The sequence below is a fragment of the Pelophylax lessonae genome (genome assembly GCF_965119305.1).
Source record: "Pelophylax lessonae genome assembly, chromosome: 4".
NCBI lineage: Eukaryota > Metazoa > Chordata > Amphibia > Anura > Ranidae > Pelophylax > Pelophylax lessonae.
In genome coordinates this window covers 382,313,780-382,341,443 of record NC_138771.1, presented here as the reverse complement: position 1 = coordinate 382,341,443, position 27,664 = coordinate 382,313,780, and the positions used below count along the sequence as shown (strand labels likewise).

The following is a 27,664-nucleotide window of genomic DNA, read 5'->3' as shown; positions in this document are numbered from 1 at the left end:
GGAGGACCTTGATTATGAAGAGCGTCTCCAATCGCTTGATTTATTCTCCCTGGAGAAGAGACGCCTGAGGGGGGGACATGATAGCAATTTTTAAGAATCTCAATGGGGATCTCCGCTTAGAAAAAAAGCTGTTCAGTCGAAGGAATTGCATGAGGACTCAGGGGCACACAATGCGATTAGAGGAGAAGCATTTTAACCTCAGGCAACGTGGGGGGTTCTTTACTGTTAGGGCTACAAGATTGTGGAATTCTCTACCACAAGAAGTGGTTTCTGCGGGTAGTATGGTGGCTTTCAAAAAAGACTATTAGACGTACATCTCAAGGATCAGAACATTCAGGGGTATGTGAGATGATTACAGCCACACACACCTACACAGGTTGAACTGGATGGACTATTGTCTTTATTCAACCTCACCTACTATGTAACTATGTAATATGTAAACTCTACCTGTGAAAATTCCCTACCCTCGTCACTTCCGGTGCGGGTACGTCATTCATCAGCTGAGCCGCTTCCCAGTGCACAAGCTCACAGCTGCGAAGGGTTGGGAATTTTCACGGGGCAGCGTTTTTTTTTTTTTAACGTTACATCGCGTCATTCATCAGCTGTTGCTATGCGTCCCACTGCGCTTGCCCAGCCACTAAATGAAATGATCTCGGATCCAGCCCGTGAGACTTTCCTGATCTCGGCTCCAGGAAAATGTTAAAGCGGCGGCAGGTCTAAGAAAATATAAATCAGGGGTAACAGCTGATAAATGTAACATTAAAAAACACTACCCCGTGAAAATTCCCTACCCTCCGCAGCTGTGAGCATGCACACTGGGAAGGGGCTCAGCTGATGAATGACGTACCCGCACCGAAAGTGACAAGGGTAGAGAATTTTCAAGGGGTAGGGTTTTTTAACGTTACACCAGCATAGCCTTCTATTGAAAAACAATAGGCACAGAGGGAAATTAGTCTTTAAAAATAGTGAATAAAAGGAGGAGTACTTGTGGTAGCATACACCTTATTGGACCTAAAAACAAAATTTAATATTTTGCAGCTTACAAATCCTTAGATGTGATGGCTCCATTAGTTTACTTTGTTTAGGCTTTTCACCTGGTGGATCCGTCCAGTAAATTAAAGCTCATAAGTTCACAGTCACTGGTCTAAATCCTTTAAACTTCCACTTCTGCTTGACAGCCTGATCTGATAAAGAAAGCTGAAAAACAGACTTAAGTTGGCCATACACTTAACAAAATTCATCCTGCTCTTGCTGAACTGGCTGAATTTTGATCAATGTGAAGCCATCCCTGTTCAACAGAGGTCATTTGTTTGGTTGGACTTCTGTAGAAAGGACAAGTAAAATCTTTTTTTGTTTTTTGAGCAGCAGCTGCAGCTTTCACTAATCAGTGTACTCCAACAGCATGCGCCACACTCAGAACACAATATCCTGGAGAGGGAGGGGTAATTCCTCCATCCAACTCACTTGTACAGATGGAGGAATGTGTTAGCTAATCTATTAGCCTACCCTAAAAAGAAAAATGAATGCAGCCACATTAAGGACTGTTAAGAAGCAATATCACAATAAATGACATCTTGTTTTGGGTTTAGAGCCCATTTACTTATTGAAAAACTTTCCTTTATTTTCACCTGGTGATTCAGCCAGCTGATATTTTTTAATTTCATTTAACAGACCAAGCTGTCTGGACAAAGCAGACATTAGATAGTTAAGACAAATCATTTACAGTGCCTTGCGAAAGTATTCGCCCCCCTTGAACTTTGCGACCTTTTGCCACATTTCAGGCTTCAAACAAAGATATAAAATTGTAATTTTTTGTGAAGAATCAACAACAAGTGGGACACAATCATGAAGTGGAATGAAATTTATTGGATATTTCAAACTTTTTTAATAAACTGAAAAATTGGGCGTAAATCCCGATTTATGAATTCTGGAGGTGTGTCCAAGATGGCGCCGGGAGCAGACGTGTGCTAACTGAGCTCCCGACTCCAGCGTTTATCCTGCTGAACTTCCCAGGCAGACTACACTAAAACCGGCCATCCGGACCTTCGAGCACTGCTTACTCCTTGGGGGGGGGGGGATGCCCAAGAGCAAGGGGGGTGTACAAACACGCCGCGCGGCTGAAGCACTGACCTCACCGCTCAAGCCTATGGTAACTATGGCGTCTCAGACTGACCAGACTGGGCTTATCCGTAGAGATATGGACACCTTTCGGGACAGAGTGACCGGGGTGGAATTGCGGGTCTCGGAGGTAGCAGAAAGGCTATCATTCGGATATTCAAACGCTTAAGGCTAAGGTTAAGCAATTGGAGGTGCGGGCGGAAGATGCAGAGAACCGCAACCGCAGGAATAATCTGCGGATTATTGGTCTCCCGGAGGGGTCCGAAGGACTAAACCCAGTGACCATTATTGAAAACCTGCTCCCCTCTATCCTACCAAACACTAAGTTTTCTACCTATTTTTCAGTGGAGCGGGCGCATCGGATACCAGCAACGCGAGGTCCATCTGGCTCCCCTCCCCGCACGCTCATTTTCAGGTTCCTTCACTATGGTGACCGGGACACTGTCCTACGAGCAGCCCGTTCTCAGGGTGAAGTGAAATTTGATGGTGGTAAACTTTTTATTTTTCCCGACTACTCTGTTGAAACAACGTCAGAGGAAATCGTTCGACCAAACCCGCTTTAAGTTAAGGGAAAAAAGGGCTGAAGTATAGCGTTTTTTTTCTTCCCCTAAAGAGGTGCTATCATGGCTTGAGACATAAGTCTGAATCCGAATCTGTTCCTCTTTTTTTTTTTCCTCTTGACAAATAATGGATCTAGATGTCATTGGAGACATTTTGGAGATCCCTTACTGTGATTGCAGCTTTAAATATTGGAGTACAAATATATTGGTTATGGAGTAATAGTGATTTTTGATATTTTGTATGTTTTGTTCGTTCACTCCTTTTTCTCCTTTCTTTTTTTGGAATACCTGGAATGCACGACAATTTATGATAATTTAAATATAATTAATGATAATATATATGTATATATATTCCTTAAGGGAGTAATCGAGACAAGGTGTCATGAGACCTGGTGTCATGTAATGATGTACTCTCAATTAGATGTGATTCCTTTTTTTTTTTTTTTTTTTGATGTTTTACCTGGCCAATTTGTGGGACACCTGGGTGATCTGATACATTTATTTTTTACTGAATCGGAGTTCCCTGCCCCTCCCCCCCCCCTCTTTTTTTTTTTTTTTTTTAGGGGGGGGGTAAATAGGGTGCCCTCTGACACTTACCTTGTAGGTGGGACTAGGAGGTCCACGGTGGGTGGAGTACAAACCCTCTCCAATTTTGGGGAGATGGGTATGTCTGAACATTACTCTGTTATTGTATTTATCATATTGGTTTTTTCCGGTTTTGGTTATTTTTTCTTTTTTTGTCCCATTTTTTTCCCTGTTTTGATTGGCACACAAACTTCTATATACAAAAATTAGTAGTTAGAATGCTGATGAACACCAAATGGAGCATCCTCCATCCGGGTCCTGTGGAATATGGTAAGACTTGATATCTATCTTTTAGCCTTAATATATGGTCTTATGAGTGGATATGGATTCTTTAAGGGTGGTGTCTTGGAACACTAGGGGTTTGAATTCACCGCAGAAACGCTCCTTAGTGTTCCAATATTTAAAATCCTTTAATCCCCATATACGTGTCCTTCAGGAGACCCATTTGGTGGGTACTTGAACACTGGCTCTTAAGAAACCATGGGTCGGGCATCATTATCACTCCACATTTTCTGCGTATGCCCAGGGAGTCAGTGTTCTCATCCATAAGTCTCTTCCATTTAGACTTTTGGATCTTTCCCTAGACCCGGATGGACGATATGTTTTGCTTAATTTGCAGGTGTCATCTTTTACTTTACTGCTGGAGGGGTTATATATACCCCAGCCCGCCTCGATTAGGCTGCTGCATAGAATTTCTAAAGAAGTTGCAAAATTTGAGAACGATAACATACTTATTGTGGGCGACTTTAACATGGTTCCAGATCCGAGTATGGATAGAATGACTGGGGATTCTTCTTCCCGATTGGATCTCGCCGGATGGGCTGAGACCTATGGAATGATGGATTTATGGCGTTGGCACCATCCCCACTCTAGGGAATATACCTGCCATTCCGCCTCTTATAAATCTCTCTCTCGAATTGATTTAATGTTTGCAGGTGGTTCTCTCCTATCTCGGGTGCGGGAGATTCGGGTTCTCCCTCGAGGGATCTCAGATCACGCCCCACTTCTTTTGAATATGGAGCTATCTGGGAATCCCTCTGATAGATTATGGCGACTATCCAGATATTGTATTTCTGATCCAGATATAGACCCCCTTGTATGACCTCAAATTGTGGCCTTCTGGGAGATAAACCCTGGCACGGCACCAGCGGCTGTGGTCTGGGACGCCTTTAAGGCTTGTACCCGTGGATATTATCAGACAGCCATTGGTAAGATCCAACGATATAGGCGCACTAATTTAATGCAAAAAGGAAAAAGCTAGAGATATAGAAAATTTGTACATCCACACTAGAGACTCCATTTATTACACACGATTTCATAGAAATATAGAAACATAGAATGTGTCGGCAGATAAGAACCATTTGGCCCATCTAGTCTGCCCAATAGATCTGAATCCTATGAATAGCCCCTGGCCCTATCTTATATGAAGGATAGCCTTATGCCTATCCCATGCATGCTTAAACTCCTTCACTGTATTTGCAGCTACCACTTCTGCAGAAAGGTTATTCCATGCATCCACTACTCTCTCAGTAAAGTAATACTTCCTCATATTACTTTTAAACCTTTGCCCCTCTAATTTAAAACTGTGTCCTCTTGTGGTAGTTTTTCTTTTTAAATATGCTCTCCTCCTTTACCGAGTTGATTCCCTTTATGTATTTAAAAGTTTCTATCATATCCCCTCTGTCTCTTCTTTCTTCCAAGCTATACATGTTAAGGTCCTTTAACCTTTCCTGGTAAGTTTTTTCCTGCAATCCATGTACTAGTTTAGTAGCTCTTCTCTGAACTCTCTCTAGAGTATCTACATCCTTCTAGAGATATGGCCTCCAGTACTGCGCACAATACTCCAAGTGAGGTCTCACCAGTGTTCTGTACAGCGGCATAAGCACTTCTCTCTTTCTACTGCTTATACCTCTCCCTATACATCCAAGCATTCCGCTGGCATTTCGTGCTGCTCTATTACATTGTCTTCCCACCTTTAAGTCTTCTGAAATAATTACTCCTAAATCCCTTTCCTCAGATACTGAGGTCAGGACTGTGTCAAATATTCTATATTCTGCCCTTGGGTTTTTACGCCCCAGGTGCATTATCTTGCACTTATCCACATCAAATTTCAGTTGTTTCAGAGTTCTGACCATTCTTCTAGTTTTCCTAAATCCTTTTCCATTTGGCGTTTCCCTCCAGGAACATCAACCCTGTTACATATCTTTGTGTCATCAGCAAAAAAAACAAACCTTACCAATCGAGGCCTTTTGCAATATCACTTATGAAGATATTAAACAAAATTGGTCCCAGTACAGATCCCTGAGGTACCCCACTGGTAACATGACCTTGTTCTGAATGTTCTCCATTGACTACAACCCTCTGTTGTCTGTCACTCAGCCACTGCCTAATCCACTCAACAATATGGGAGTCCATGCTCAATGACTGCAGTTTATTGATAAGTCTTCTATGTGGGACAGTGTCAAAAGCCTTACTAAAATCTAGATATGCAATGTCTACTGCACCTCCACCGTCTATTATTTTAGTCACCCAGTCAAAAAAATCTATAAGATTTGTTTGACATGATCTCCCTGAAGTAAACCCATGTTGTTTTTCATCTTGCAATCCATGGGATTTAAGATGTTCCACAATCCTATCCTTTAATAGGGCTTCCATTAATTTGCCTACTATTGATGTCAGACTCACTGGTCTATAGTTGCTCGATTCCTCCCTACTACCTTTCTTGTGAATGGGCACGACATTTGCCAATTTCCAATCTTCCTTGACGACTCCTGTTACTAATGATTGGTTAAATAAATCTGTTAATGGTTTTGCCAGCTCACCACTAAGCTCTTTTAATAATTTTGGGTGTATCTCATCAGGACCCTGTGACTTATTTGTCTTCACTTTAGACAGCAATCTTAGAACGTCTTCCTCTGTAAAGACACATGCATCAAACGATTCATTAGTCATCCTTTCAAGTGGAGGTCCTTTTTCTTCTGTAAAAACTGAACAGAAGTATTCATTAAGGCAGTCGGCTAGCCCTTTATTCCCTTCTACATACCTTCCGTCCTTTGTTTTTAATTTAGTTATTCCTTGTTTTAAATTTCCTTTTTTCATTTATATATCTGAAGAATGTCTTATCCCCCTTTTTCATAGACTGAGCTAGTTTTTCTTCTGCCTGCGCTTTAGAAGTTCTTATAACTTGCTTGGCCTCTTTCTGCCTAATCTTGTAGATTTCCTTATCTTCATTGCTCTGGGTTTTTTTAGAATTACAAAATGCTAGCTTTTTATTTTTAATGATTTGGGCCACTTCTGCTGAGTACCACAGTGGTCTCTTCCTTTTTTTTGCTTTTACTGACAAGTCTAATGCAATTTTCTGTTGCCTTCAATAATGCACCTTTTAAGTAGTCCCATTTCTCCTGGACTCCATGTAATCCGTTCCAGTCTGATAAGGACTCATTTATGACTAATTTCATTTTTGAAAAGTCTGTTTTTCTAAAATCTAAAACTTTTGTTTTTGTGTGGTGTGACTCTTTCACAGTTCTTATATTAAACCACACTGACTGGTGATCACTAGATCCCAAGGTTTCGCCTACAATGACATCATACACCGAATCCCCATTTGTAAATACCAAATCCAAAATGGCCTCCCTCCGGGTTGGCTCCTCAACCACTTGTTGCAGAGACAACCCCAGTAGGCAATTTAGAATATCTGTACTCCTGGTAGAACTTGCTATTTTGGTTTTCCAGTTTATATCTGGAAGATTGAAATCTCCCATAATGATAACTTCTCCTTTCATTGTCATTTTAGCTATTTCTTCAACTAGTAGATCATCTAGTTCTTTAACTTGACCAGGTGGTCTATATATCACACCTACACAAGTTACTGCATGATTAGCAAACTGCAACGTAACCCAAACTGACTATGTTGGCCTCACCAACTTGTATTAGGTTAGATTTAATGCTATCTTTCACATACAGGGCCACTCCTCCTCCTTTCTTGCCTTCTCTGTCTCTTCTGTATAAAGAGTACCCTGGTATGGTTATGTCCCAGTCATTTTTCATTAAACCATGTCTCTGTAACAGCCACTAAATCTACATTCTCAGATGCCATTATTGACCCAAGTTCATTGATTTTTTTTACCTAAACTGCGAGCATTTGTAGACAAGACTCTGAGCTTATTTCTTAATCTCTGTGCTTCTGACCTGTTCTGGCATTGTTTCGGGGGGCAATTGTATTTTGTATTGAAAATTGTATTTTCACTCTTTTGCCCCCCCCCTTCCTAGTTTAAATACTTTCGCAAATTCTTGGAGTTGTTCACTAAGTACATTTGTTCCTTTGAGAGAAAGATGCAAACCATCTTTTTTGTACAGTTCCTTTCTATTCCAAGTAGAGCTATCATGAGAAACAAAGCCAAATCCTTGCTCTTGACACCATTTATTAAGCCATATGTTGAACTCCTTTATGCGCCTCTGCCTATAATTCTGAACATTATGCACAGGCAGCACTGTGCATAATGTTTCAGATAATGTTTTCAATATCTGACCGGAGAAGTAATGGGAATACGCACAGCTCTTACCCAGAAGAAATTACTTTCTCAATCCCAATGTATTTTCGTACAAGGAGAGTATAACGGTAAACTGCTTGCGCAAATATCTAGGGAGCAGACGACTGGGTATAGCATAGCACACATTCAAGATCAATTAGGTGTTCTTTTAATACAGAAACTATTAACCACAATTTCACTGACTATTATCAGGCTCTATATAACACTAGGGTTGATTACTCAGAAGACGAATTGGATCAATATCTGCAGGTAGTTGACTTTCCAATCTTAAACGATAAATATCGGGCCAAATTAGATGCCCCTATTACCCCTTTGGAGCTCCAGGAAGCGATGGCCTCTTTACAATCTGGTAAAACACCAGGCCCGGATGGAATTCCTGTCGAATTCTACAAGGCCCATTTGGACCTTCTGGGTCCGCGTTTACTAGCCACTCTTGCTGGATCTTTGAACGATGGTGAACTTCCTAAAACCATGAGTGAAGCGGTCATTGTGGTGATCCCTAAACCGGGTAAGGATCCATCATTATGTTCATCATATAGGCCTATTTCTTTACTAAATGTAGATGGGAAGATCCTTTCAAAAATCTTAGCCACCTGACTTAACACTGTCCTTGCAAACCCGATTCATCCGGACCTAACCGGTTTCATACCAGAACGAGGCACGGATATTAATATTCGGAGACTGTTTACACACATGGCCTTGGCGTTGGGGGGAGGGCGCAGGTGTAATGGCCTCCCTCGACGCCGAGAAAGCATTTGACTGTTGAGTGGCCTTTTCTTTGGAAGATCCTAGCCAACTTCGGGTTTGGTCCCAGGTTTGTGTCATGGATTAAGCTGCTTTACGGTAATCCCACGGCTAGGGTGCGCACTAACTCATCCCTGTCGGATAAATTCCCCTTACTGAGGGGTACCCGACAGGGATGTCCGTTATCTCAGGCCCTGTTTGCCTTGGCCCTGGAGCCGCTTGCGATTATGTTGCAGGCGGATCCACGGGTCCGTGGCATTAAAGTAGGTGTTATTGAGGAGAAATTGTCCTTCTATGCAGACGACACCTTGATTTACTTGGCTGATGCCTCTACCTCATTACATAGGGCCCTACAATTTTTCAATATCTGGTCGCTTCTCTGGTATACGTATCAATTGGTCTAAGTCTGTCCTTTTTCCATTACATCCACTAGTCCCTTTAATTGATACCCAGACACCGTTGAAATGGGTGCATGATATGGTGTATTTGGGCATCAAAGTGGGTCCAACGTTGGAGGTCTATCAGCAAGACAATACTGAACCCCTGGTTCTACAATTAAATAAGGTGTGCGTCGTGGCGTATGCTTCCTTTAACTTATTGAAAATTAGTTTCCTTCCAAAGTTTTTGTATTTTTTTCGTAACTCCCCTAATGATATGTCCAAAACTTTTCCAGATTAGACAGTATGGTAACAACCTTTGTATGGGCCGGGTGCACTCCACGTGTTGCAAGGCGTACACTGTACCTCCCACTTTCAAGAGGGGGTTTAGCGTTCCCTAACTTCAAACTTTATTTCTGGGCGGTTGTACTAGTGACGGTCCGGTGGTGGTTCTCCCAGCCCAAGTTCAATTCCGCAGTGACACTAGAAGCAGCCCTATTGGGATCTTATGCGGCTCTTAGTAATCTTGTTTTTCGGGGTGAACGGGCGCATCCCCAGATTACCAGTCTGATGAAGACGGTGCTGTGCATATGGACTCGGGCACGGGCGGTATATAAGAAACCTCTATATATATATCCCCCCACACTCCGCTGTGGGGTAACCCTAATCTACCACATTTGCAAAAACTTCCTGATCCCCAGGTATGGGCCGCCAAAAGGGATTGTGACCATGAAACATGTTATCAAAGATGGAAGACTCTCAGGGTTTGAGGTTTTCCAGCTTATACATTTACTGCCTAGCACTATGGAATTTCGTTACTGGCAGCTTAACCATGCTATGCGGGCTCAGTTCCAGTGCCCGGTTGTCCTGGAATCAGACCCTTTGGAGAAGATGTTAACTTTTAAGGTTATAGGAAAAACCCTCTCTGCTATATATCTCCTGCTTTCAACGGACTATAGTCAGTCTCTTGAGAAAATTTATAATAAATGGAAGGGGGATATTCCAGACTTGACTGTTGAGGACTGGGAGGACTCGGTTAATAGTTATATTCCCTCAATGATAGCGGCCAGGGATAGATTTATACAACTTAAATTCTTACACAGAGCATATTACATGCCTCAACGTCTTGCTAGGATATACCCTATGAATGATCCTTCTTGTACTAGAGGTGGGCGTGATATTGGTACCTTTTTACATGTTGTCTGTTCGTGTCCTGAGCTGGCATCCTTCTGGAAAGCGGTGACGGACACTATAGGGGAAATCTTTGATATTACGATTCCTCTGGACCCAAAGGTAAATCTATTGAGCAATCTTACAGAAGTGGTTTGGGATAAATATGCTAAAATGTGCATAACTTATGCCCCGTTTTAAGCCATGAGAGAAATCCTTCTGCGGTGGAAGCTACCCGATTCTCCCACCCGGACAACCTGGATAGCCGCCGTTACTAAGACACTTCCATTCTATCATTTTACCTACGGTAGTAGGAACTGCCCAAAGAAATTCAATAAAGTTTGGTCAGCCTGGATTGATGCTGTAGGTGTGCCAATGTCACCTGCTCTACAATGATGTAAGCAGGATATGATTTAAATCCCTATATATATATATATATATATATATATATATATATATATATATATCTATATATATCTCCTTGTTTTGTTGATACTCCCCTCCCCTCCCAATTATGTTTTTTTTTTTTTTGTGTGTTTTGTGCTTGCATGTACGGATAACTTTTGTGCAGAGTAACGTATCTCAGTTGTAACTATTTGTCTTGTTTATACGTTTAATAAAAGAATAATTTATTTGTGAAAAAAGAAAAAATTGGGCGTGCAAAATTATTCAGGCCCCTTAAGTTAATACTTTGTAGCGCCACCTTTTGCTGCGATTACAGCTGTAAGTCAATTGGGGTATGTCTATCAGTTTTGCACATCGAGAGACTGAAATTTTTGCCCATTCCTCCTTTCAAAACAGCTCGAGCTCAGTGAGGTTGGATGGAGAGCATTTGTGAACAGCAGTTTTCAGTTCTTTCCAAATATTTGATTGGATTCAGGTCTGGACTTTGACTTGGCCATTCTAACACCTGGATATGTTTATTTGTGAACCATTCCATTGTAGATTTTGCTTTAGGTTTTGAATCATTGTCTTGTTGGAAGACAAATCTCCGTCCCAGTCTCAGGTCTTTTGCAGACTCCATCGGGTTTTCCTCCAGAATGGTCCTGTATTTGGCTCCATCCATCTTCCCATCAATTTTAACCATCTTCCCTGTCCCTGCTAAAGAAAAGCAGGCCCAAACCATGAGGCTGCCACCGCCATGTTTGACAGTGGGGATGGTGTGTTCAGGGTGATGAGCTGTGTTGCTTTTACGCCAAACATAACGTTGTGCATTGCTGCCAAAAAGTTAGATTTTGGTTTCATCTGATCAGAGCACCTTCTTCCACATGTTTGGTGTGTCTCCCAGGTGGCTTGTAGCATTTAAACAACACTTTATGGATATCTTTAAGAAATTGATTTCTTCTTGCCATTCTTCCATAAAGGCCAGATTTGTGCAGTATACGACTGATTGTTGTCCTATGGACAGAGTCTCCCACCTCAGCTGTAGATCTCTGCAGTTCATCCAGAGTGATCATGGGCCTCTTGGCTGCATCTCTGATCAATCTTCTTGTATGAGCTGAAAGTTTCGAGGGACGGCCAGGTCTTCATAGATTTGCAGGGGTCTGATACTCCTTCCATTTCAATATTGTCGCTTGCACATTGCTCCTTGGGATGTTTAAAGCTTGGGAAATCTTTTTGTATCCAAATCTGGCTTTAAACTTCTCCACAACAGTATCTTGGACCCGCCAGGTGTGTTCCTTGTTCTTCATGATGCTCTCTGCACTTTAAACGGACCTCTGAGACTATCACAGTGCAGGTGCATTTATACGGAGACTTGATTACACACACAGGTGGATTCTATTTATCATCAGTCATTTAGGTCAACATTGGATCATTCGGAGATCCTCACTGAACTTCTAGAGAGAGTTTGCTGCACTGAATGTAAAGGGGCTGAATAACCACTTTACCGCTGCTCACTAGAGCTCTACTGCGGCAAAGTGGCTCGATAACGTCTGGCGACGTAGACCAACGTCGCCAGACATTCCCCTCTCTCGCTCCCGCTGTATTCAGTCACATCGGGAGTCGGGCCAGGGGAGGAGCGGCGGTTATCACCGCCGCTCTTCCCCGATTGTCGGGGAATCAAGTGTGGAGATCCGCCCGCTTGTGTAAACAAAGCGGGCGGATCTCCTAAGTGACAGGCAGAGTCAGATTGCAGGGTTCGGCATAGCTGAACCTGCGATCTTTCCCTGTGTCACTGTCACCTCCCCCCACATACGTCAGTAAGCACCAGGCATACATTAACCCCTCCCTCTCCAATAAAATAAACCCCTTCCCTGCCAATGTCATTTTTACAGTAACAGTGCATGATTACTGTAGTAATGTCACTGGTACCCCCAAAAGTGTCAAAAATGTCAGTCAAGGGTCCGATCTGTCCGCCGCAATGTCGCAGTCCCGCAAAAAAAAAAAAAAAAAAAAAAAATCGCCACCATTACTCGTTAAAAAAAAAAACCACACCAAAAACGACAGAAATCTTTCCCTTAGTTAGTAAACGCAATAACTTTTGCGCAAACCAATCAAAATACGCTTATTGCGATTTTTACCAAAAATATGTAGCAGAAAACAAATTGGCCTAAAATGATAAAAAATTTTGATTTTTACATTTTTTGGGGGAATTTCATATAAAAAAAATGTGGAAAATAATATTTTTTCAAAATTGTCGCATTTTTTTGTTTATAGCGCAAAAAGTAAAAAGTAAAAATCTCACAGGTGATCAAATACCACCAAAAGAAAGCTCTATTTGTGGGAAAAAAAGGACATAAATTTCGTTTGGGTACGGCGTTGCATGACCGCGCAATTGTCAGTTAAAGTCACACAGTGCCGAATCGCAAAAAGTGGCCCAGACGTAAGACAGCAAAATTCTCCGGTGGTAAGGTGAAAATTTTGCACGCCCAATTTTTCAGTTTTTTTATTTGTTAACAAAGTTTGAAATATCCAATAAATTTCGTTCCACTTCATGATTGTGTCCCACTTGTTATTGATTCTTCACAAAAAAATTACAGTTTTATATCTTTATGTTTGAAGCCTGAAATGTGGCAAAAGGTTGCAAAGTTCAAGAGGGCCGAATACTTTCGCAAGGCACTGTACAACTGACAGGGATCCTGATAATCTTTACATAAACGAATAAAAGCTTTTGAAAAGAAGAAAAACTGTAAGGGTCCTTTCACACAGTCAGCTGCGTTTTTTTGTTCTGCTCAGTGACTTTTTTTTTTTTTTTAAACGGACACGGATGACACTTCAGTAGGGTCCGTATGTCCATTTTTTATCCATCCGTTTGTGGATGAAAAACTGACATAATGTATGTCTTTGACATCCGCTGACATCCGTTTTTGCGTCCTATCCGTTTTTTTAAACAGAAGAAAAATAGGGTTCTCTTCTGTCTCGGAAAACGGAACTGAACGGAATGGACGCAAAACGGATGTCAGCGGATGTCATCCGCTAACGTCCGCAATCCCATAGACATACAAACGGATGCAGATGGGAGAAAAAACGGACATATGGACCGCCTGGAGCTCAGCTTTCATTTGCCGTTTTAGATGCGCTCCAATTGACATCTTTTAGACTGAATTTTCATGAAGGTGCATCAAAAGCTCTACATTCTGCATCTTTAATGCGCTTTCAAAAAAAGCAGTCTAATAGAAGTAAATGGGAATTGTGTTTAAAACATGGATACAAACTGTGTGGTGGCCAAACTGCACAGTACTGGCGTGAATGTGCTTGAGCTAGCCATAGACGGATATAAAAAAAAAAAAAAAAAAAAAAAAAAAAACAGCCGGTTCAGCAGGAACTGGCCAAACTTCGATCCATCTATGGGTAGGCTGCTGGTACTTAAAATGTTTCGACCGACTTTAGTACAACCCAAAAACACATGACTCACCAGACAGCAGCAGTCTGGGTCATTATATATATCATCTGAAGAGGGCCCTATCCTACATTTGAATTATTGGATATGGAAAGATTGGGAGACAAGGATTTCGGGCACTTGAATTTTCATAAAATTGCTTTTTATTAAACAAACATTTTAAAAAACATCTAATGATACAAGCAGATGAAAGAAATCTACATTGAACATGAGACCAGAAAACGGTCAGCAGTATCAGATATGGTTTTGCATGAGGTGCTGGACCTTCATATAGTATAGGAATAGTTATGTACAGAACAAGTTGTATTATGCATACATCCAATGTAATATACTTCAAAGCAGACAAAAGCTGCCGGCAGATACCTCGATGCTGAGGGTGCCAGTCAGCAGAGTCGGCCGAAGTTTACAGTAAATATATAGTATACATTACTCATGACAGTTTGCTCAACATGTTTCGCCTTCTCGGTGAAAGCTTCGTCTGGAGCTTAGTAATTGTTTTGTCTGTGTAAAAACATAAGTAATTTTAAGGAAACAGAATGTATTGTCTACTACATATTCCATAAATGAGAATAATGCATTTTATATGTGATATACAATGTCAATGTAAAAGAAAAAACATTTCACACATATGATATTATTGTTCTAGCCATCAGGGGGAAGGGGGCTCGATGGGTAGGCAAGAGGATAGCCATTGGGACACATGTGGGGACACACACCGTATGAAATAGATAACACTAATTTTTTAGACATCAGTATATATACATGATAAAGAAAACATATCTGTATAGGATGTGAACATACCTGTACAGTGTATATTCTGAACTTTTTTGGTACTGTAACGAGGAGGACTAGAAGACGGTCACTGAGCTCATAAATGGGGGAGCCGATGTTCACAAGGAGTGTAAATACAAACGCTCCTGTGTATTTGTATCTAAGTTGGATATAGAAAGTGCGCTAATTATAATATATCAAACCATTATCGGTAGAAAATAGCCACACCCGGTGCATGTTGATACACAGATAGGTGAGGATAGAAATTGTTTGTATATAAAAGAGGGAAGAAACCCATTGAAGAAAGATGCATGGACATATACCAAACACAGGGAAGGAGCTTCTACTTTATGTCATCATATACCGCAATAGTTAGAGGTTTTTTGGTTTTTATGAGAAGAGTTCCAAAGGAGTACTTGCCTAGATATAGGTCGCCTGTATGGTCCCAAATTTCCATACAAGCAAACAAATAGGATACATTGATTCCCTCATATGAGGTACAACATTATTCAGCCTTGAATGTATAGTGGATCAGAAGAATTACTTCTAATACCGCATTACCTTCAATAAGCCCAGCAATGGTAGTCCATGCATGTTTCAAGATAATTGGAAAATCACCAATAGTTACATACGAGTGTAATGGGGGCTCACTAATGATTAAACATGCTCACCGATCCTGCAGAGTACTTTGTTAAGATAGGGGTAAATAAAACCTGCCTTGTAAGTGGCAGACACTGTTGAATTGAGAAAGGATTAAAGACAGAGTTGTAAGTAAAATGGTGTGCATAATCCAAAAGATAGCGAAGATGTAAGTTTGTCGGCTTACCCTGTTGAGCCAAATTGCGTCATAGATGTCCTCCCCGGATGGGGAACCGCCGCCATACTCGGACGCTTGTGTGGCGTCCTTTTATGGCGTGGGTCCCGGGCGGTTCGTCAGATCGACGTCGCCACCCCGGCCACACCCCCCGGAAATGACGATGCGGCGTAGGCGGAAGTGACTCCGCTACAGCCACTCGTAACGCTCCGAGAGGTTAGGTCAGACTCTCAGAGCTGGCGAGCTCCAGAAAGTCTGATCTGGTGCCACAGGAAACGATGCTCCTGGGAGCGGAAGTCCACTGTGGCTTACCAGGCCGCACATATATCACCGGATTGGCTGAAAACTCTAGCGTCCCACAGCGCCCCCAGAGGTTACTAGCATGGCACACTTAGATACAAAACATCTGCAAACACATAATAACAACAAGAATACATTAATCGGAGTAGTAATTACAGAAAAGAATATGTATACATCAATAGTTAACAGGGAATGATAAAAACCAAGAATATAATAATGTATTATATTCTAAAAAAAGGATAAACAGAATATGTTAATAAGGGAAAAAAAGAAAAAATGGTGTATCTAGCACCCAGGCAATTTGGTGCTTAAGAAATGGAAGAATTAGAGCCGTTAGGCCCAAAAAATTGAAGACACTACCCTCAATAGTTTTTAAACATATGAAGAGCTGAGTTTGGAAATTATGATTCTCATACATATCAAAGAGGCATAAGGTCAGCACATGGACATTCATTGGGTTTCATATGATGCAATAGTAAATCGTCTAATGATTGGTGAAAAGATAATAGGGGTAAAAAGACACAAAAAGGGGGGGGGGGGGGGGCCGGGGCTAAAAAAGAAAAAAAAGAAGAAACAGAAACAGGGGGTGGAAAGATGGTCACGCCAGACAAGCCGACACCCATCCCACCCTCCACAGATGACAAATAGTAACGACGGCGGAAAGGGGGTTTTTTCTAAAATCATTGAAAAATGCATAATTTACAAGAATGACTTATAAGATTGGGTTTCATTCAAACCCGGTCTAACGGTGGCATTGAGACGTTCAATCCAGATGGTTTCCCTCTGGAGAATTCTTTTGTCCCAATTGCCACCTCGTGGGTCCTGGGGAATCACATCCAGGACATAAAAGCGTGCTTTTTTTGGGTTGAATCTGTGGTAGAGGTCTAGGTGCCTGCTCACGGGCGTGACCATCTTTCCTCCCTCTGATATGTATATATGGTCATTTATCCTCTGACGGAGCTCTCTAATTGTTTTCCCAACATAGAACATGCCACATGTACAGTGCATGAGATACACCAGCCCACGGGTGTCACAGTTGGCACGAAAGGTAGGGGTGCCAACTGTGACACCCGTGGGCTGGTGTATCTCATGCACTGTACATGTGGCATGTTCTATGTTGGGAAAACAATTAGAGAGCTCCGTCAGAGGATAAATGACCATATATACATATCAGAGGGAGGAAAGATGGTCACGCCCGTGAGCAGGCACCTAGACCTCTACCACAGATTCAACCCAAAAAAAGCACGCTTTTATGTCCTGGATGTGATTCCCCAGGACCCACGAGGTGGCAATTGGGACAAAAGAATTCTCCAGAGGGAAACCATCTGGATTGAACGTCTCAATGCCACCGTTAGACCGGGTTTGAATGAAACCCAATCTTATAAGTCATTCTTGTAAATTATGCATTTTTCAATGATTTTAGAAAAAAACCCCTTTCCGCCGTCGTTACTATTTGTCATCTGTGGAGGGTGGGATGGGTGTCGGCTTGTCTGGCGTGACCATCTTTCCACCCCCTGTTTCTGTTTCTTCTTTTTTTTCTTTTTTAGCCCCGGCCCCCCCCCCCCCCTTTTTGTGTCTTTTTACCCCTATTATCTTTTCACCAATCATTAGACGATTTACTATTGCATCATATGAAACCCAATGAATGTCCATGTGCTGACCTTATGCCTCTTTGATATGTATGAGAATCATAATTTCCAAACTCAGCTCTTCATATGTTTAAAAACTATTGAGGGTAGTGTCTTCAATTTTTTGGGCCTAACGGCTCTAATTCTTCCATTTCTTAAGCACCAAATTGCCTGGGTGCTAGATACACCATTTTTTCTTTTTTTCCCTTATTAACATATTCTGTTTATCCTTTTTTTAGAATATAATACATTATTATATTCTTGGTTTTTATCATTCCCTGTTAACTATTGATGTATACATATTCTTTTCTGTAATTACTACTCAGATTAATGTATTCTTGTTGTTATTATGTGTTTGCAGATGTTTTGTATCTAAGTGTGCCATGCTAGTAACCTCTGGGGGCGCTGTGGGACGCTAGAGTTTTCAGCCAATCCGGTGATATATGTGCGGCCTGGTAAGCCACAGTGGACTTCCGCTCCCAGGAGCATCGTTTCCTGTGGCACCAGATCAGACTTTCTGGAGCTCGCCAGCTCTGAGAGTCTGACCTAACCTCTCGGAGCGTTACGAGTGGCTGTAGCGGAGTCACTTCCGCCTACGCCGCATCGTCATTTCCGGGGGGTGTGGCCGGGGTGGCGACGTCGATCTGACGAACCGCCCGGGACCCACGCCATAAAAGGACGCCACACAAGCGTCCGAGTATGGCGGCGGTTCCCCATCCGGGGAGGACATCTATGACGCAATTTGGCTCAACAGGGTAAGCCGACAAACTTACATCTTCGCTATCTTTTGGATTATGCACACCATTTTACTTACAACTCTGTCTTTAATCCTTTCTCAATTCAACAGTGTCTGCCACTTACAAGGCAGGTTTTATTTACCCCTATCTTAACAAAGTACTCTGCAGGATCGGTGAGCATGTTTAATCATTAGTGAGCCCCCATTACACTCGTATGTAACTATTGGTGATTTTCCAATTATCTTGAAACATGCATGGACTACCATTGCTGGGCTTATTGAAGGTAATGCGGTATTAGAAGTAATTCTTCTGATCCACTATACATTCAAGGCTGAATAATGTTGTACCTCATATGAGGGAATCAATGTATCCTATTTGTTTGCTTGTATGGAAATTTGGGACCATACAGGCGACCTATATCTAGGCAAGTACTCCTTTGGAACTCTTCTCATAAAAACCAAAAAACCTCTAACTATTGCGGTATATGATGACATAAAGTAGAAGCTCCTTCCCTGTGTTTGGTATATGTCCATGCATCTTTCTTCAATGGGTTTCTTCCCTCTTTTATATACAAACAATTTCTATCCTCACCTATCTGTGTATCAACATGCACCGGGTGTGGCTATTTTCTACCGATAATGGTTTGATATATTATAATTAGCGCACTTTCTATATCCAACTTAGATACAAATACACAGGAGCGTTTGTATTTACACTCCTTGTGAACATCGGCTCCCCCATTTATGAGCTCAGTGACCGTCTTCTAGTCCTCCTCGTTACAGTACCAAAAAAGTTCAGAATATACACTGTACAGGTATGTTCACATCCTATACAGATATGTTTTCTTTATCATGTATATATACTGATGTCTAAAAAATTAGTGTTATCTATTTCATACGGTGTGTGTCCCCACATGTGTCCCAATGGCTATCCTCTTGCCTACCCATCGAGCCCCCTTCCCCCTGATGGCTAGAACAATAATATCATATGTGTGAAATGTTTTTTCTTTTACATTGACATTGTATATCACATATAAAATGCATTATTCTCATTTATGGAATATGTAGTAGACAATACATTCTGTTTCCTTAAAATTACTTATGTTTTTACACAGACAAAACAATTACTAAGCTCCAGACGAAGCTTTCACCGAGAAGGCGAAACATGTTGAGCAAACTGTCATGAGTAATGTATACTATATATTTACTGTAAACTTCGGCCGACTCTGCTGACTGGCACCCTCAGCATCGAGGCATCTGCCGGCAGCTTTTGTCTGCTTTGAAGTATATTACATTGGATGTATGCATAATACAACTTGTTCTGTACATAACTATTCCTATACTATATGAAGGTCCAGCACCTCATGCAAAACCATATCTGATACTGCTGACCGTTTTCTGGTCTCATGTTCAATGTAGATTTCTTTCATCTGCTTGTATCATTAGATGTTTTTTAAAATGTTTGTTTAATAAAAAGCAATTTTATGAAAATTCAAGTGCCCGAAATCCTTGTCTCCCAATCTTTCCATATTTAGTACAACCCACCTGTCGAGGTTTTTTGTTTCGTTATAGCCGCCAGAAACTATCGTATTCCGACAGCTGTGAAGCCTCCTACTGTCAGAACACAGAGCAGCAAGAGGGATCCCCCCCATCAGCACTTGATGGGGGAATTGAACAATTATCCTTCCTTTAACCTGTGGTTGCAGGTATGAAATTTGCATAATTTATGGCCTGCCCTAATCTGCTAGTCTAACACTACCATCTTCCAAGACTGACACAGCTACTGTCCAAAGGTGTCCGATTTACGACATATAGCAGAACACAGACACCCTAAAACAGGAAGCGTGTTACTGGCTGGATCACCAGGATCAAAGCAGCTACAGCATGCAATGACAGGTAATCTGCAATTTGATACATTTTTGTTTTTAGATTTAATAAAGCTTTAAAATAACAAAAAAAAAAAAAAAATTACCAAAAATGTTTTTATAACAAACGCATCATACTTACCTACTCTTTGATTTTGCACAGAGCAGCCTCGATTCTCCATTTCTGGGGTTCCTCATTGGTGCTCCAGGCCCCTCCCTCCTGCATCTTGCTATGGGGGCACCAAAGCAGGCTCACACCCGAGCTGTTGCTCCATGCCTCCAAACCAAGTGTGGCTCAGCCCCACCCCTGCTCTCTCCTAATTGGCTCACAGGCTGTGATTGACAGAAGCGAGAGCCAACGGCTACCGCTGCTGTCTCAGCCATAGAGGAAGGGGAAACCTGGGAGAGCCGAGGCTCTTTTGCCGATTGCTGGATCTAGATGGGGCCCAGGTAAATTTTGGGGGGCTGCTGCACACAGAAGGTTTTTACCTTCATGCATAGAATGGAGTAAGGTAAAAAAACATTTAGCCTTTGCAACCACTTTAACCAAATGATCTGAATATGGATCCTAACTGGCTGTCGTGCACAGCTGCTCCAAATTTTATCAGCTATCTTGCACCCTGTGAAAGAGAAAGTAAACACCCCTTGTTTGTACCTATAGGTAAGCCTATAAAGACTTCCCTATAGGTACTGTAAGTTAGTGATCGACAGATACCGTTTTTTTCGTTACCAATACTGATATTTTGGTCAATGCATATCGGTATCGGCCGCTATAGGCCGATATTTTCGTACATTTAAAAAATATATATATTTTTTTTTTGACAGGTACTCTTGTGGCGGGATCTGGGGGTTTAAAAGACTCCAAACCCCTCCTCTGCACTTAAAAGCATTCAAAACGCCAAGTTTGGCTGTTTTGAATGCTGTATTTTTTTTAATCTGGCGCCAGTACCCGGAAGTGATGTCATGACATCACTTCCGGGTTTTTGCATGGAGACCCAATCAGAGCCGAATGCGGCTTTGATAGGGCATTCAGCGGCCGTGCAGGCTAGTTGCCTGGGTCTCCCGATAGGTCAGGATATCCGGGCGAGCCAGGGAAGGAGGTCCCCCCCCCCCTTGTAATGACAGCCGAGCGGCTTCTCAGCTGCATCAGTTGTCATTACAAGACAGCAGACCGTCGGCTATGGACGCTGGTACTGGGGTGATAACTCTAGCTGCAGGCATCACTCCGGTACAAGGACTTTCACAAAATATCGGTCACCTTGATGGCCAATTCCGATATATCGGGGCAAAGTGCAGATCAACCTTCGATGTATCGGCTTTGCCGATAATCTGTCATTTCCTACTGTAAATATCTCCTAAAAGGGCACAGTTTAAAATAAATTTATGACATGCTGTGCCAATTACATCACTGGCACATGCACTCATAAGGAACGGCCGCCTGTGCAGTGACCAGCTGTTCCAGCGCGAATTCGGTCATCGCCGGAGCCCACGAACGCGGAAGAAAATAAAGGAAAATGATGTCGGCCGTATCAGCGGTATGCGGGCACCACCGCAGGGCTTCGTTCTAAGGTATTTCGTATGCAATGCATACTAGCTCAATATGCCTTTGTGTTGCAGGTTTACAATCTCTTCAAGAAAAGATGAAAATATCATGCTCCGATTATTAAAGTATTTCTTTGACAGGGTTCAATGCATGTTAAATGATCCTATTGCCAGCTTTGCAGTGGCATGTACACAAACTTCAATGATCCTCTACAAAAGACCAACAATCACTCCTCTGGTCTCTAAACGTGACTAAATAATGGAATACGTAATAAAAACACAAACCAAATGACAAAAAGCCGCCGGCAGCACAAGCAAGCAGTTTGCTGGGAAGAGAGGCGTCAGCAGTGCTCATCATCCATTGTGGATGCTCTGCGGCAGACTCGTCTGGGAGGCCGGCCCCTCCTCTCGGCGGCTACCCACTGAGTGTTCGAGGACTGCAGCCTGTAGAAAGGGCCGCGTTAACCCTCACTTGTACAAGCCAGGGCCTCCTTCCACCTCTATGGCCTCCTTCCACCTCTATGGCCTCCTTCCACCTCTATGGCCTTCATTCCCTCACAATTCCCACGCAGCGCAGCGGGCGGTGACTAATCACAGAAAGAAAATACTAGGGCGGAGATGTCTCACTGAAGATGGAGGAAAACAAATGAGGCTTTAGTTACCTGCGGCCCTCTGCTCCACCTATTTCAGCAGGCTGAACGGCTGGGGCCTGCTGAGGTCTGCAGTTCTTCCACAGCTGACAAGTCCAAAAGACCATTTTTAACGTTTCCACATAACGTTCTCTCAACACGCTACCCAGCTGAACGGTAGAAGCATGTCTTATTCAAAGAAACAGCGGTGAGCACAAGCACCCTTCACTTACCATGAGCTCAATTGTTTTATCCTCTATCACTGAGTCCGGCTCCATGATTCCCAGCACCGAACCCAATCTCTGTCCCCTTCCCCCACCCCGACTAACGCAGCAATAGGAGGCGGAAGCCAGACGCAAGCGACAGGGGGGCACGTTTCCTCTACAGGAACGTAATGACGAAATGTTCACGTGACCGTCCTGGCGAATCTAGGTACTGCAGCTGGAAAGATGGCTTGAGCCACAGGAAAATGGCAGCGCGCGAAAAGCTACAGCGACTATTTCTTTGTGTTTGCTCCATTCACGGTGCCTGAAACGTGTCCTTTGCCTATGAAGGAACAAAATACACCGAGGGGATATAATACGCAACAGTATTTGTTGTTCTTAAGTTTTTTTTTAAGGTAGAATAAAATTGTTATAGCGCCACCTGCTGGTTCTATATGTTCAGTGGTTGCGGAGAGACAGTGGTGGAGTTGATTTTTTTTTTTTTTGAAGGCTAGTGCAGTTGTGCTAGATCTAAAGCAGTGCTGATTTCTGTCATCCAATCACGTGCAAGCAAAAATGCATTTTTTTTTTTTACCCTTTCATGTTCCATTCAGATCTAGAGCAAGTGCCTTTGCAGTGCACAGACTATATGCCTTTAGTAAATCCACCCATTGTATCTGAGGTAGAGAAAGTGTACCATCAAGTAAGGCGGTGTTGACAACCTCCCGAAGTGAAATGTACTGACAGGATACTAAAAATTTACTGACAGCACCCATTTTTTGCTGACGTAACATATTAAATTTACTGGCAGACACATTTTTTTTACTGACACTTTAGTACAAATATTTAAGCTACAAACATGTAGCTGGTTGTATTAGCAATGTGTTAATATAACAAAAGGAAAAGAAAAAGATTTTTCCTATTACATGAAGGTCAAAGTAAAATAATCCAGCACAGAGTTCACAGAGTCTGCAGGGTTGGACTGTGATGCAAAGCAGAAATTTGTGGAGTCTGATTTAAGGGGGGATGCTGCAGACTGGTATAAAGAGAAACTCTGATGACGGGGTCTCTGGTCACCAGAGCCCTCTCCTTACACAAGAGTCCACAGAGCTCCCCATTAGAGTTCACCTTTATATCACGGTCTGTAAAGTTCTTTCTTACATCAGAGTTCCCCTTTACATCAGAGTCTGTAGGGTTCCCCCGTACAGTGTAAGGAGGAACTCTACAGACCCTGATGTAAAGGGGACCTTTGATGTAAGGTGGTCTCTGGTCACCGAAGTCCTCCCCTCCCCATTTACATCAGAGTCTGCAGCATTCCCTCTAACATCATGGTCTGCAGCATTTCCCTTTACATCAGATTTCCCACGTACATTAAGGTGTTCACTCTGCAGGAATTCCCCTTACAGCTTGTCAGGGCCTGCAGAGTTCCTCCTTACACTGTAAGGGGTTTGTGCAGAGTTTGATGTAAAGGGGAACTCTGAGGACACTGATTTAAGTGGGGAGGCCAGGAAATCTGATGTGGGGGGGATCAGGTGACCACAGATCACCTTCTACACAGCGAATACATGTAAAGGTCTTACCTTGTCCACCTGTTGGCAGCCATCTTGGACATGTGCAGACTGCTTACTCCTAAAAACTATGATTGAAAAAAATATATATATATATATCACAAATCCGCCCTCTACTGGTAATATAATATATCCCCTGCGCACAAGCAGAAATACAGATAGTCTTAGATAGACACTACCGCAGCTACTAAAAAAGGAAATTATGTCTAGGTATACTCAAATCAATCGTCCCTTGGAACAATTAAATTAGCATAAGTAGCGCTGATAGAAAACAGGAAATGAATCACCAAGCATGAGTCAAATCAAACAAAAATCAAGTCCTTAAACGTCCATAAAATAAATGAATATCTTATAGAAACATCCATTCCTGGTATAGAGGGGTTAAACTTTTCCAGCAATAGTCCAGTTCACCAAGTAGGGATCACCACAAAGTGTCAGGGTCACCAAAGCACTACATATCCACCGTTGTGATGTAAAGGGGGGGTGGCAACTCACCAGAAGCACTGGCCCACCTATTCTCATAGGACAGGCATACAGACTTGTGTATAATGAATCCCACTTAGAAACAACTGCCGCTGCTGTTAATGGACATCAATCCTTGCTGGTTCTTTACGGTTAAACCGTAAAGAACCAGCAAGGATTGATGTCCATTAACAGCAGCGGCAGTCGTTTCTAAGTGGGATTCATTATACACAAAGAACCAGCAAGGATTGATGTCCATTAACAGCAGCGGCAGTCGTTTCTAAGTGGGATTCATTATACACAAGTCTGTATGCCCGTGCTATGAGAATAGGTGGGCAAGTGCTTCTGGTGAGTTGCCACCCCCCTTTACATCACAACGGTGGAGGTGTAGTGCTTTGGTGACCCTGACACTTTGTGGTGATCCCTACTTGGTGAACTGGACTATTGCTGGAAAAGTTTAACCCCTCTATACCAGGAATGGATGTTTCTATAAGATATTAATTTATTTTATGGACGTTTAAGGACTTGATTTTTGTTTGATTTTTGTTTGATTTGACTCATGCTTGGTGATTCATTTCCTTTTTTCTATCAGCGCTACTTATGCTAATTTCATTGTTCCAAGGGACGATTGATTTGAGCATACCTAGACATAAAAACTATGATTGCATCACTTGCCTGCTGCCTGGTTGTCTCACAGTGATGATGCTGTACACCTGACTATATCACCTGATGGGTTGCAGTCCTTGCCCTTGTGTTTGTGCTCCAAGGTGCACCTCTGCTAGCAGTCTTCTGTTCTCCGTGTTCCTCCGTTTATGACCTGGCTTGGCTGGCGACTCTCCTGGCTCTCGACCCAGCATCGGCAGACAACTGGCATCGGCAGACTACACGCTTCTGGAATCGACCCCGGCTTGGATGACTACCCGCTTCTGGACTTGACTCCGGCTTGTTCCAGCTCTAACGTCTTCGCTCTTGCTGTGCGTTTATTGTTGTTTGCTCCAATAAACTGCTTTATTTTAGCTGCACCCCCATGATAATACCCTATGGTAAGTTGGGGTAAATTATATAATGAGGAACTTTTATATCAGTATCCCCCTTACCTTAGTGTATTCACTCTGATTCCCCCTTTACATCAGTGACCCTCCCCTCCCAACAGACTTTGTGTGGCCTGGGCAGCTGGAGCTGTCACTCACTGCCTCCTCTGTAGGACTGCTCAGGTGCAGGGCAGTGGAGCACTGAGGGCAGGCTCATTCAGGCCATGGGCCTTCTCTGCTTGCTCATCCTCTCATCCTTCAGCTGGACCCCTCCCTGTCCCAGCACTCTCGCTCCTGCCACTGAGGCTCCTTTCTTGATCCTTCCTCTCTATTTGGACAGCCCTCCTCCATCCCGACTACTGCTCTTAGCTCCTTCCCTGCTACTACAATTTGTAAAAGGCACCAAGCGGATGTCATAATATTACTCACCACATGCACGGTTCCGGGGCTGGTCTGCAGCCATACCTTTAACGGGTTGCCACCGTCCGTAACGGACAATTATGGACAGTGTAACATCAGCCGTTTTTTTACAAACTGTCAATGTACAGACAATTGGAAACCCTGAAGCAAGGTCATATTTAGATTGGTTGTAAGGCTTATTTTTTCATAAAAAAATGAAAATTTTTACTTACTCTGTGCAATGGTATGCACAAAGTGGTCCCTTACTTCTTCTTTGGAGCCCCCCCACTAGCACTGTCTGCTCCTTCCTCTTACTAGTGTCTCCTTAGCAAGCCAGTTGCTGAGGGGGCACCCGTGCAGGCACACTCCAAAGCCAGACAGTGTACACCCTCCAGATCCCTTCTCGTAGGATTTTACTGACAGCCATAGGCTCCCCTGCTCTAGGCTCCTGTGAAGGCAGAAAGAGGGGAGAAGCACTGCTGCACACATGAAAGGCCTGGATAGAGAGAAGACTCAGGTAAGTGTAAGCTAGGGAAGAAGGGGGAGGGGCTGGTAATAGACGTTTTTTTTTTACCCTAAATGGATTGTAAGGTAGGGCTTGACATATTTGCTTTGAATCTAGAAGCCAGCTAAAAAAAATTTGGAGCGAGATTTTTTTAACTAACGAATCTTACGGATGGAACATGTAACATGTTCCAAAAGGTGAACTTTTCCTTTAACCCTTTCACAGCCAGAACCGTTTTTGAGGGGGTTTTTTGCACACATTTAAAAAAATAATTTGAGGCCTGAAGAATACATAAAACCCCTAAACATTATATATTTTCTGAAAGCAGACACCCTAAAGAATAAAAGAGGAAAAGGGGAGAGAAGCGCCAAGCGACCTATTGGTGTAATACAGTTTTAATGATAAATAAGTAAAATATATAAAAATGTTCCACTTCCAATTTGGCTGAGGAAATAGGTGTGGCTTGCCTCCGAAACGCATCCCGATTGGCTATTCCCCTTCAAGGTGGACAGGTTGTATTCCTAGCTTTGACAGCTGGCTCTCCAACCTTCTGAAACATCCTCCTTCATTGAAGCCGCCATAGCGGCATTGACTGACAGTTCCTCATAGGGTAGGACACCTCTGCATAGAGACTCCTCTGTCTCACACTTTTCCTGCTGATACCTTTGTGTCACAGATCAGCTGCGGAGCTGATCTGCGTCTTACTGTTTGCATACGTTTTTTACCTTTTGCTGCTGTAGGTCTGCTGGCACCTTTGGTTCCACAAGCTTGTGCTCTGCTCTTGCTGCACTGACTTAGCAGCTATGGGTGTTATATCACAGTGTTGCTGCTCTACTACCACATATAGATAAAATAAATACAGAACAAAAAGCAGCCAACACAAATCCCGAATAAAATTGGATCAATAAACAGTAACAGAAATGTGGCGCTAATCTGGAACTGTCAATTACCTTGGTGGAGGCCGAAGTGCTGAGAGGGCTTCCTTTGCAGCTCGGCGCAGATCACCCCTGGAGGTGGAACAGGAGATGACACGTCCCAAGGAGCACTGGATGCGGGTGGATTCCGTATGATGAATGGTATGGTGTGGACTCACAGGACCGTTTCCAGAGGATCTAAAGATGCTTGAAACAAGAGACAAAAGGTTAATGCCAGGCCGAGGGTCATACACAGTGAATCAGTTTGAGGAAATGGAGGTACAGAGGGGTAATAAAGGAGAGAGTCCGTGGAATCCAGGCCGAGGTAGGTACACAGAATATCCAGCAAAGT

The 27,664-nt window shown here is 42.7% G+C and overlaps 1 protein-coding gene across 2 annotated transcripts in view; it reads right to left on the bottom strand.

Moving 5' to 3' along the window:
• The window catches only part of FBXW11 (F-box and WD repeat domain containing 11), a 565,949-nt gene extending 543,212 nt beyond the window's left edge, over positions 1–22,737 (bottom strand). Inside the window, exon 1 of one of the 2 annotated variants that reach the window (XM_082256216.1) lies at positions 22,464–22,737. In XM_082256216.1, the coding sequence (XP_082112342.1) occupies positions 22,464–22,508 (45 nt within the window). In that variant the 5' untranslated portion in view covers positions 22,509–22,737. The remainder of the gene's footprint in view (positions 1–22,463) is intronic. The other variant, XM_082256217.1, reaches the window with a different exon arrangement.
• Positions 22,738–27,664: the final 4,927 nt, after the last annotated feature.